Source organism: Labeo rohita, chromosome 11 (genome assembly GCF_022985175.1).
Source record: "Labeo rohita strain BAU-BD-2019 chromosome 11, IGBB_LRoh.1.0, whole genome shotgun sequence".
NCBI classification, from domain to species: Eukaryota; Metazoa; Chordata; class Actinopteri; order Cypriniformes; family Cyprinidae; genus Labeo; species Labeo rohita.
Window position 1 is genome coordinate 3,185,897 of NC_066879.1, and position 12,373 is coordinate 3,198,269.

Here is a 12,373-nt window from a genome sequence, read left to right on the forward strand (position 1 = left end):
TCAAAATGACAAAATCTAGTCAAATTGTGAGATATTAAGTCAAACTGTGAGACAAGATAAGCTCAGTTATAAAAACGAAGTTACAATTGCAAGACATAAAGTCATATTGTGAAATAAAAAATTGCATACACTGAAGAAGAGACAGCTGACTGTTAGTTGACTGCTCGTTTTAGAGTGAAATCAAGGTAATTTTGCAGCAAGACCATAATGTAAAAGGGAATTTTCATTATCAAGAGATGACCTTCTACGACAAAAGAAATCATTTACAATTCTAGAAATGCGACACAAATCAGTGTGAGTGTGAGTGTAAGCTGACCAAATGAGTGGGTGAAGTATGTGTGTGAAGTGTGTGTGTGTGTGTGGTGTTTCCTTTCTCTCATGCTCAAATCATTCTCCTCACACACACAAATAAATATGATAGGTCTGGTTGAGTAATGCGATCAGCGTACAGTTTTCGTAAGTGTTGATTGCATGCCCAGAATTGTTACTTCATCATTAAGCGTTACATCTCACTGCAAACTGAATGGGCCTACTGTGTACACAATAATGAGATCAACTGATCATGTAATGAGCTAAATAATACACACACACACACAGCCTCAGCAAACAGCATTTGACAGGATTTGAGATTAAGTTCCTCCAGCTCTGAATTACAGCGGGAATGTGCCTGTATGCATGAAGACAAGTAATCAAACCTCACCAGGTTTGTGTAGGTTCGTGTACATTGACTGATTTAATTAGTCTGCAAGAGAATCATTTACTCCAGACTTCTTCAGGGCTTGGAGGCTCAAAGAAATGATACAGTTTATAAACTTTCTGAGTGCTTAAACTTCTGCTGAGAAGTAAAGCTGGATTCAATTTAATGTTGATGCAGTTTTTTTTTAAACAAAGTTTATAAATTAACTTTTTCTGAAGCACAGTATAAAAAAATTTAAATTAGATATTTGAAAAAGAACTCTGAGAACACTTACAGATACCTCCAATTTATTGGTGTTAATTTGGCACCTGGTGCTAATCTACTTAATTATATGACAAACCCTATGTAACTGGCAGCTTTGTCCAAATTTCACAGATATTGCACGATGGCGCCGCTCTAAGGTGACTGAAACCTTGCGACAGAAGGTTGTCGAGATGAAGGCCAAAGTAATGACCCTTTCAGCCAATGCAAGAGAAGCTGGTCATTACAAATCTGTGATTTCGGGAATATTGCAGGTTCACAATGACACTAATTCGTTCAAGTCCCCCAAAAAGGTTGGTTGTTTACGTAAGACAAATGCACAAGAAGACAGGATAATGCTGAAGCATCCTTAGATCCTTCCATGCAAATTATTGTGTTGTGTTTAAATTTTATGTTTGTTTTTAATTTCATTTATAATCATTTATTTACATAATCATTTAATAATCATTTTATAATCATTAGTCATTCACATAATTCATATTTAATTATTTATTTGATTATTTAAGTATTTATCATTTATTCATATATATTGTTCATTTATATTATTCATTTATATGTTTTTATATTTTATATTTCGTATTATTTTCCTTGCTTATGTATTTTCATTATTGTTCAGTTCCATGATTGTGGGGTTTCATGAATTGTTTGGTCTAAGAAATAGATAACGGGGATGTTTATGGAAATTCAAGGTTTATGGGATGTTGAATCTGAAATATATCATTGTTCTTTGAGCTGTACTCCCCAGACGAAGTTTGAACATTGAGACATACGCAACTAAAACTGTTCAATAAATTCTATTATACCTTTTTTTACCATCATCACTTCGTCTCCTGCTTCTGCTCTTTTCTGGCTTTCATCGATCAACTTCATAACTGACAGAAACCTGCTCGTTAGTGGGGTTGGGGTAACTACAGCTTGCTGACTAGTTGTTCCGTTACCAAAAGACTGATATATTTCTGACGGGATCTGGTGTCCGGGGCTGGATCCTGATTGTCTGGCGTGTGGACCTGATCTAACAATGCGGAGACTCTCAATAGGGAATCGGTTCAGCACCACAGCTGGAATTGCTTGCCAGTTCAGTGCTGAACAGGGTAAGAATCTGTCTTGAGATGTTTAAGAGAATTCGGGCTGAAAGCGCAATCTGCAGTGACCAAACCTCTTATCAGAAGAAAGAATCAAAAGCTCAAGCTCACCTTTGCTGAGTGAAGAATTGGTCCAAAATTCATGTTAGTGATGAGAGCAAGTTTAATTTATTTGGGTCTAATGGGAAACATTTTGGTCGGCATCAAACTGAGGAAAGACTGAAGCCTAAGTGCATAAATAAGTCAGTGAAAGGTGGAGGAGGAAGTGTCATGGTTTAGGGGATGTTTTTCACAGCAGAAGTTGGGCCTCTTGCCCTCTTATACAGTAACATAGCAGAGTGAATGCAAATGTTTATCAGAACCTCCTTCAGCAACATGCAAGCATCTCCCAGTCAGCCTGCAATTTTCATGCAAGACAATGCTACCTGTCACACTACAAAACAGGTAAAGCAGTTTCTCAAAGCTAAGAACAATAAAAAGTCCTGATCTAAACCCGACTGAAAATCTCCAGAAAATCCTTGGACGACAAAGCTGAGAAACCCACTACAGTTACCAAACTATGAAAGAGAGTGGAAGAAGAGTGGACCAAGATCACATCAGCGCAGTCTGAGAAACTAATGATGTCCTGCGGCCGCAGAAGTGCTGAAGTTACTCAAAGCAAGGGCCTCTACATTTCCTACTCATTTTTAACAAGCTGTAACCCTTTTAAATTTTAGTTTCAATCTTCTTTCGTTCTACAGTAGTTACTGTTCTCGAATTGCAATCACTGTGTTTTAAACAAAATTAAGGTTTTTGTTGAAATGCCTTGGATATTTTGTCAAACATGTTAGGAGAACAGTGGTATACCGTTATAAGTATTTAAAGATCATTCTCTAATTTTTGATCTCCAGTGTACATAATGCTCGACAAGAAATTACAGCAAGACCTACGTTGGTTTCGAGGCTTCAGCCTGGTCGGTCTGAAGTTTCTGTCCACCTTCCACCTCCATGGTGCAGTAAACAATCCGGTTTGGCGCTAAAGACTTTAGACCCTGTACCTCCATAATCACCACCTGTGGAAAAATAAGAAGACACAGAGACAGCTCCTTAGAACACTAGATAGAATATTTATATATATATATATATATAAATTCTTAAAACACATTTTCCATAACCCCAAAACATATTCGGTATTTTGTAAGATTTCTTCAAGTAAAGGAGACAAAGGCTCATTTCAACAGTACAAAAATGAAACAAAAAATAATATTACAAAATATTGTAAATATTCTATGAAATATTATCAAATAATGTATGAATCAATTTTTTTTTCTAATTTTTCACTGAGATCAGTGACCCAAAGATCATTTTTAAATTGAATGCATAAAATTAGAATTGGGTAAAAAGCAGAATCATTAGTGAATCAGTGCTTTCAGTCTCAATAACTCATGTGAGAATCAAACTGATTTGCCCACTGGTAGATAATCAGTGAAATTTCAGTCTGTTTGGCATTCCTATTAGATTTTTATGATGCTTTTATGGTGCTTTTGCATATTGTTTTGAAGCTTGAAATCTCCAGTACTCAGTCATTGTAATTGCATGGGGAAAACACACATTATTTAGTATTCTCAGTTTATTTGCACTGGTAGAAAGAAAGTCATTCCGGTGTGGAACAACATGATGGTGAATAAATGATCACAGAATATCAATTTTCAGGTGAACTAATCCTTTGACGTGTGAGTTTAGTTAGAAGCACTTTTATCCAAACCCACACACACATCCGCCATGCATGAAGAGAGAGGATGTGAGATGTGTCAGATAAAGCCGTCATCACAAAGGTATCAGTGAAAGGGGAACGAGCTGTTAACACAAGACATACATCATATGGTTTTTATTGCCCCCTTCTTCAGGGAATATCTCCTCTCAGATACTGTCACTTGATTAAAGCTAGCTTTATAGCAGGCTGTCAATGCCACTCAGGATTTTCTGTCTGGTTTGTGCTAAGTAAGACTTGTCTTACTTGCTGCTCACAAATACAGAATTCTCCTGCCCTCTTTTAAACCTGCACAATGAACAGAAGGTGACATTTTCAATTTGTCGCTTTCTGCAAATCAAAGACCAATATATTGCTAATGCACCAACATGGTCTGTAATATTTGATGTTGATATGCAACATGCTGTAATGAGATATTCAAAGCAATGGCTGTGCAAATTAAATTCTCACCCGATAAAAGGAAACACTGAAATCCTAGTGATGAATGTCAAGACCATCACAGATTCAATTATTTCAATCAGGACATTGTTGTGTGCTGATGATCAGATCAATTTCTATCAAATCACAAGCTACAACAAGATGGTGGTGTAAAGGGAAAGAAGCGACGCATTCGCGTTTGCATTTGTTTCATGTGCTCATAGAAATTCTCTCTTCTTAAGTGTGGGCAATGAGATGCGGTATTCTGGAAAGCTCAGTGTTATAAAAAGATCTGAAGCAAAGCCAAAAATAATGGGTGAGACAAATTTGTGAGAGAACTCAAAAAGCAATGTTTGATGCAATATTACTTGGAATATTGAAACTGTGTAGGTCCGAAGCTTCAACATTTGAGATCTTTAACCACTAGGTAACAACACTGATCTTTCTTGCAGGCTGCGTTTTACGCTTAAACCTCATTCAGATAGAGAGTTTTGTCTTTCACAAGCGTACTTTGTGATTTTACCCATGCACGACCCAAATGTCTGTTTTTCAAACAAAACAGAGAAAATTACGCAATTACCTAAATTTGTTTTTCTCAGTCTAACAATATCTCAATGGGAAAATCTGAATATCTGTAAGTATATTATTTTCTCTTCTCTTTTATTATGTCCTTTTTGATACACCTGAACTATAGCTATATTTAAATTAAAGGAGAAGTCCACTTTCAGAACAACAATTTACAGATAATGTACTCACCCTAGATGTTCATGACTTTCTTTCTTCAGTCGTAAAGAAATGATGTTTTTTGAGGAAAACATTTCAGATTTTTTCTCCATATAATGGACTTCTATGGTGCCCCAAGTTTGAACTTCCAAAATGCAGTTTAAATGCAGCTTCAAATGATTCAGAATGCGGTTGTTAACGATCCCAGCCGAGGAAAAAGGGTAAAGGGCAAAATAATATAATTTATATACTTTTTAATGTCAAACGCTCGTCTTGTCTTGCTCTTCACGACCTCTGTTTTCGTTCCGTAACTGTTACATGACAGTTAGGGTATGTCGAAAAACTCCCATCTCATGTTCTCCCTCAACTTCAAAATCGTCCTATATCGCTGTTTTACCTTTTTTGTTAAGGGTGTTTGATCTTCTTTACATGTTCACTTTGCAAAGACTGGGTCAGTACTTCTGCAGCGATGTAGGATAATTTTGAAATGATTTTTGAAGTTGAGGGAGAAAATACGATTAGGTTTTCAACATACCCTAACTGTCTTGAGCCAGAATACACAGAGTTCAGGCAGAGCAAGACAAGACGAGCATTTGAGATTAAAAAGTATGGATGACAAGGGGGTGAGTACATTATTTGTAAATTGTTGTTCTGGAAGTGAACTTCTCCTTTAAAGGGGATCTTATTATAATATCATCAAGCGACAATATTATATACAATATTTCAACAATGGTCTACCAGTTCTAACTCCATGGCGAAAGTTCGTACAAAGCATGCTAACTGTTCTGTCGTTGACTGTACAGACGAGCACAGAACACTATTTAGAGTCCCAGCCTCAGGCGAGACGAGAGCAGTGGATTTATTGATTTATTTGATTTATATTACGATGCTGCCACACAGACCTAACATAAACATGCGTTTACACAGCCGCTTTCTGTGTATGTGCTTCGGATGTGTGCACTCAGAAAACTTTATATCACAAGTTTAAACTGATATGGCTTTAAAACGCATGATTTCAGCATGATAGACATGATCATTGAAACCAAACAGATGTTTGTTTTTTCAGATAGAGTATCTGAAGTTCAGGCTGTTAAGGCACAGCCCTATTCTGGAAAAGGGGGCGGGGAGCAGCAGCTCATTTGTATTTAAAGAGACATGCACAAAAACAGCGTGTTTCTGCTTTCACTCAAAACAGGCATTTTCAAAATGATACATGACCCTGGACCACAAAACCAGTCATAAGTGTAAATTTTTCAAAATTGAGATTTATACACAATCTGAAAGCTGAATAAATAAGCTTTCCGTTGATGTATCTAAAGGACAATATTTGGCTGAAATACAACTATTTGGAAACCTGGAATCTGAGAGTGCAAAAAAAACTAAATATTGAGAAAATCGCCTTTAAAGTTGTCCAAATGAAGTTCATAGCAATGCATATTACTAATCAAAAATTAAGTTTAATATCTTCATGGAACATGATCGTAACATCCTAATAATTTTTGGCATAAAAGAAAAAACAAGAAATTTGACCCTTCCAACGTATTTTTGGCTATTGCTACAAGTATACCCGTGTGGTCCAGGGTCACATATAATAAATGATCCATGGGGTATTTTGAGCTGAAACTTCACAGACACATTCTAGGGACACCTGCAAATAGGGCATAATAGGTCTCGTTAATGTAATAGGAGAGTCTGATCCAAAAACACCTAAAAAGAAGTACCTCCAAAGTGAAAGACAAAACTACGTCAGACTTGGAGAGCTGATTCTCGTCCTCCTGGCCCATGTCAATGATGGAGGTGTTATGGCCTCTCTTAAGCTTCTGCAGTTTGAACTCTCCTCCTTTAGACACCGGCATGCTCTCCAGATTGGCCATCAACAGGTTCACTGATGACTTCAGCTCCTCAATGTACATGGCCTCCATGTCTCTGGACACAAACTTGGGGAACCTGCCAGCCTATTCAAGGTGTTAATGAGAGAAAAACAATTGAGGCCAAGACCTTGGGTCTTAGAATAGGCTAGAGCTTCATGTGTAACTGTTAGAGATCAAAACACTTACTTTTGTGAACTGATCAGCCATTTGGAGTCGTCCATCCAGCTCTCTTCTGATCTGGGCAGCCTGTTCATCAGGATTATCCAGCTGTAAAACACAAACATTTTAATGCATTTACACTGACATTCCAATCACTTTTCCTCCCTGTTACAAGATCAACCCGTATCTGACCTTCACCCTTACAATAAGTGTCAAAATATATCAGTTCGGCCGAAAAGGTCATCATCAATATCCACATTCACTGTGTGTACATGAAAAACAGTTTATTAAATGTTCATAAAAGGGCATACAGATCAAAGCCAAACACAGCTGTAAGTTCAAAGAAGACTTTTTATATATATAAAACACATTACTGTTTAAAAGAATTACTGAATTTCTATCATGATAACTCTCTGAAGATTGTAGCATGGTAATGGATATGACAAGGTTGATGTATTTGGTATGGGCGGAATAGATCTGCTAAGCTGCTGAACTGCTGCTGTTGTAGATTATTGCTGCTGCAAACAAGTACAGGAACTTGCTACTGCCAATACATACACCGATACGGTGCTGTGAGCATTTAAGACATACTACTGCTGCTTAAGTAGCATATATAATAACCCATAGCAGATCTATGCAGGTGGAGCTGGGGAGGAAGAGGGTTTCAGAGAAACTGCTCTAGTGAAGTTTAACCAGCCATTCAAATGTAAAGCAGCAAACTCATTGGCTACATATGCAACATGCACTAATCAGCTTGTGCCAAGCAGTTTAATTCTGTGAACATCATCAGTTTGCGTTAACGACTCATCAGCCTACGTCATCTAGAGTTTCATGACAGAACTTGGCATTTATTCTGAGAAAATTCTACTTAAGATAACAAGGGATTTTCAAGTTACAAGTTTTTCACTTATAAACCAATATATTTGGTTAGATGTACCATACCATGCCAAACAAACCTCAAGCAAAATGTATTCAATATTTAAAGCCTGCATGTGGCTTTCTGCAAACCTCTATCTAATACATGCACAGCTCTTTCCATCTGAAAGCCCAGGACCGTTATTAGATTAGACCCATCAGCCATTTGTCATCATGTAACTGTGAGTAGGCAACTTCCAAATTGTTTCAAATTAAGGCATGAACAAGATTAATGTACATGTATATCACAAACTATTTGTAATTTGTAAAATGACAAAATATGCATGCTAATAAATTTATACAGAAAGATTTGTGCAACAATTCATGTTACTACACATAAATCTAGCAATGCCTAAAAAAATAGTTCACCCAAAAATGAAAATTTGCTGAAATTGTTCTAAAGATGAAGTTTCTTCTTCAGAACAGATTTGGAGAAATTCGGCATTACAGCACTTATTCACCAATGGATCATCTGCAGTGAATGGGTGCCGTCAGAATTACAGTCCAAAAAGCTGATAAAAACATCACAATAAATGAAAAGTAATCCACATGACTCTAGTCCATCAATTAACATCTTGTGAAGTGAAAAGCTGCGTGTATACAAGAAACAAATCCATAATTGAGGCATTATAACTGGCCAAAATAAAATAAAAATCTGTAATCCATAAAAACACTTCCTCCAGAGAGAAAAGCCAGAAGTGATGGTTTATTACATGTAGCTTTTCACTTCACAAGATGTTGATGGAGTGAAGTCGTGTAGATTAATTTGCAGATTACTGTGACGGCACCCATTCACTGCAGAGGATCTATTGGTGAGCAAGTGATGTAATGCTAAATTTTTCCAAATCTGTACATCTAGCCTAGAGGTGAGTGAATTTTCATTTTTGGGTAACTACTTCTTTTAGCTAACACTGAAGCCAGAAAAATCACCCTTGCTAAGAATAGAACAGACCTCAGTATTTCTTTAATTAGCTATTTTTGTACTGCCATCATTCAATGCTGAGCCTAATAATGAAACTCTTAGCTGGCAGCCTGAATGTTTAAAAATCTTACTGCAAAAATCAAACGTTTTTCATCCTACAAACTTATTGGTTTATAATTCAAGTCCAAGAAATCCAAACCCAAAGGATGCATCTTTAAATCTCCAGTATGTTCTATACTAAAAGGTCCTGAACTAATGGTGAGTTCAGAGCCTTACGGGGGAAGAATTGGCCAGTCAGTCGCATGGTTGGGTGGAGGACCATCTGGACAGGCTGTGGCCATGGTGTCCCCGTTCCTGACTCCAGCTGGGCTAAATTCAGTACTCAAATAGCTACAAACACCTACACCCTTCCATGAGGATTCCTACACGCAAGTGAATGCACACGCACCAGTGCGCTTGCAACATACACGTTGCTCACACAGAACAATGACTGCATATAATTGTGCAGGCGTACACAATTAAAACACATGCTCACATCACACATGCATGAATTCATGTACAAGTTCTGTCCCACACATACAGTAAACGAACACACACTCACATGCATGATGCCAACGTGTGGGTGTTTTCATAATGAAATGCTTAATCTTACTGCATAATAACAAGATGGGTGTCCAAGACACGGATTAAGCCTCATCCTCATCCAAAATACTTACAAAAATGCTTTCCACAGAATGCACCTGTGATATGATTACTAGCCTGGCAGCTTCAGGTTTATTAGATGATGAAGTCATATTGAGCCAAACCTGACCTTCTTTTGTTTCTTCATGAAAGAAAATATTTTATTATAAATAAATATTAAGTCAATGAGGTCCTAATAATATGGAAGCCTGTTTCTGCCACTGAATAAAAACAAAAAAGGTAATTAGGACTTTTTATCTCTGAGATATAAACTTTTTTTATAAACTTTTATTGTGAGATATAAACTTGCAAGTTCAAATTATAAAGTCATAACTGCAGAATTGCAAGTGTGTATCTCTCAGTTTTGACTTTTTCCCGTAATTCTGACTTTTTGTCTCTGAATTGCGACGTCCATTGCGAATTGCGAGTTTATATCTCACAATTCTGACTTAACTCACAATTGTGTTTTCAGAGTTCAGAGATAAAAAGTCACAATTCTGAGAAAGAAAAGCACAATTACAATTTGATTTAAAAAAAAAATAGCATAATTGTGAGATATAAACTCAGGATTCTGAGAAATGTCAGAAATGAGAAGGGTTTTTTTTATGCAATTGTGGTTACTACCATGCAATTCTGACTTTGTAACTTACAACTGCAAATTTATATCATGCAATTCTGAAAAAAAGAATTGTGAGATACAAACTCGCAAACTTTTTTATAACTCACATGCAATTCTGAAAAAAAAGTAAGAATTGCGAGTTTTTATCTGACATTTCTGAAAAAAAAGCACAAATGCGAGATATAAACTTGGGATTAAAAAAAATAGCACAATTGTGAGATATAAACTCAGGATTTTGAGAAATGTCAGAAATGAGAAGGGTTTTTTTATGCAGTTGTGGTTACTACCATGCAATTTTGACTTTGTAACTTACAACTGCAAATTTATATCATGCAATTCTGAGAAAAAGAATTGTGAGATACAAACTTTTTTATAACTCGCATGCAATTCTGAAAAAAAAATTACGAATTGCGAGTTTCTGAAAAAGAAAAAGGCGCAGATGCGATATATAAATTTGGGATTTTGAGAAAAAAAAAAAAAGCACAAATGCGACATATCAACTCCGGATTCTGAGAAAAGTCAGCGTTAAGAGGTTTTTTCAAGCAATTGCAGTTTATATCATGCAATTCTGACTTTAGAACTCACAATTGTGAATTTATATCATGCAATTCTGAAAAAAAGAATTGCGAGATACTTGCAAACTTTTTTATAACTCGCACTAACCTTTTTACATTTTATAAAAAAGGTGGTCAAAAAGGGCTTCCATATAATAATGACTTTCATCAAATCTGCTACATATTTGTTTACTCAAAAATATAGTAAAACAGTAACAATGTGAAATAGTATTACGATTTAAAAACAGCTGTTTTCCATATTAATACATTTTCAAATGTAATTTATTTCTGTGTTGGTAAAGCTGAATTTTCAGCAGCCATTACTCTAGTTTGGCTGTTCAAGAAACAACATGATACTTACTATTATCAATGTTGAAAAAAGTTGAAAATGTTTAACATTTTTATGGAAACTGTCATTTTTTTTATTTTATTTTATTTTTATTTTTTTTTCAGGATACTTTAATGAACAAAGTTCAAAATAACTAGAAATAGAAATCTTTTACAAGATAAATGTCATTTTGATCAATTTTAAAAGTATTTATTTTCTTTAAAAATATATATATATATATAATAAAATTACCCCAAACTTCTAAAAAGTAGCTAATTTGCTTTCAAAAAATTTGCTAACTTTAAGACATTAATCTGACTACTTTTGTTATATACGAAACTCGTTTATTAAGAAACAATGCAACAAACCTCACAAATTTTAGCATACCCAGGAATCTTTCCACAGAAGCCCTTATTTTAACAGCCTAATAACTTTTAATCGAAATTAAAAACACTTGATGTTAACCGTATATAATGTCCATTAGATTATGGAAACCCAAACACGCAACTTTTGATCTTTGGAAACGTTAGTGAACTTTTTTGTTGTAGCTCCATTAATATTTAGAAATTTACTTCTGGAAAAAACAATAATAATAAAACACTTAGTAAATGTAACATTTATTATAAAATATATCCCATTAAAATATTTAACCAGAGGTCTAGCCTTATTGCATCAAACAGAACTGCCTTGACCACTAGCCAATGATACTACTTTCCCTAAATGGCATTTTTGTGTCTGGTCACAAACATGCTAACAGTGATATTAGCTTTTCAAGCTGAGACCAAGCAGCACAGCATGGTTCTTCTCCTGCTGCTCTGGTAGACTGAGCCAGTCAATGCTAAAGATGAATCAGCGTTCAGTCTTTCTCGCACATGCCTCGCGTCTCAGCTGCCTCTCTCATTGTGTTGGAATCGCAGTGACAAACCAGCTAACATAAAAGAAACTGCCACCACAGTGACTGCTGTAACTGCTCTATGAGGCTTTTGATTAATTCTTAATGTATTTATCTGCTCTGTCTTTGAGCCAGGCAGACGTTAAAGTGAAAATGAATGTAAACCAGACGTATGGCATTTCTTGTAACAATCAACTGTTCTATCGTGACATCTTTGGAACCAGATTTAGAGAGGCTATTATTATAATGGAGCTTGATAAAATGTAAAAGATGGGTTCTGCCAAACAAGGCCTTGAGATGAACAACAATAAACAAATAACCTGGAGTGCCATGACACATCATAACTTGGTTGAGATGTTCATGCACCAGCAAAGGAGCTATCCGTGATGTCACTGCCTGATGATAATCAGATTTGGTGCAAACAAGACATGGGTAATTAAATTAATGCGCCTAATCTAAGCCAGCCAAGGCAGAGAGATTGTCTGGCCTGTATCTGTGTGTGT

The 12,373-nt window shown here is 35.9% G+C and overlaps 1 protein-coding gene across 10 annotated transcripts in view; it reads right to left on the minus strand.

Moving 5' to 3' along the window:
• The window catches only part of cadpsa (Ca2+-dependent activator protein for secretion a), a 138,866-nt gene that overhangs the window by 80,709 nt on the left and 45,784 nt on the right, over window positions 1-12,373 (minus strand). For all 10 annotated transcript variants that reach the window (XM_051122457.1, XM_051122456.1, XM_051122459.1 and 7 more), the window contains exons 5-7: window positions 6,987-7,067; window positions 6,651-6,884; window positions 2,970-3,091 (exon numbers count right to left, since the gene is read on the minus strand). In XM_051122457.1, the coding sequence (XP_050978414.1) occupies window positions 2,970-3,091; window positions 6,651-6,884; window positions 6,987-7,067 (437 nt within the window). The remainder of the gene's footprint in view (window positions 1-2,969; window positions 3,092-6,650; window positions 6,885-6,986; window positions 7,068-12,373) is intronic.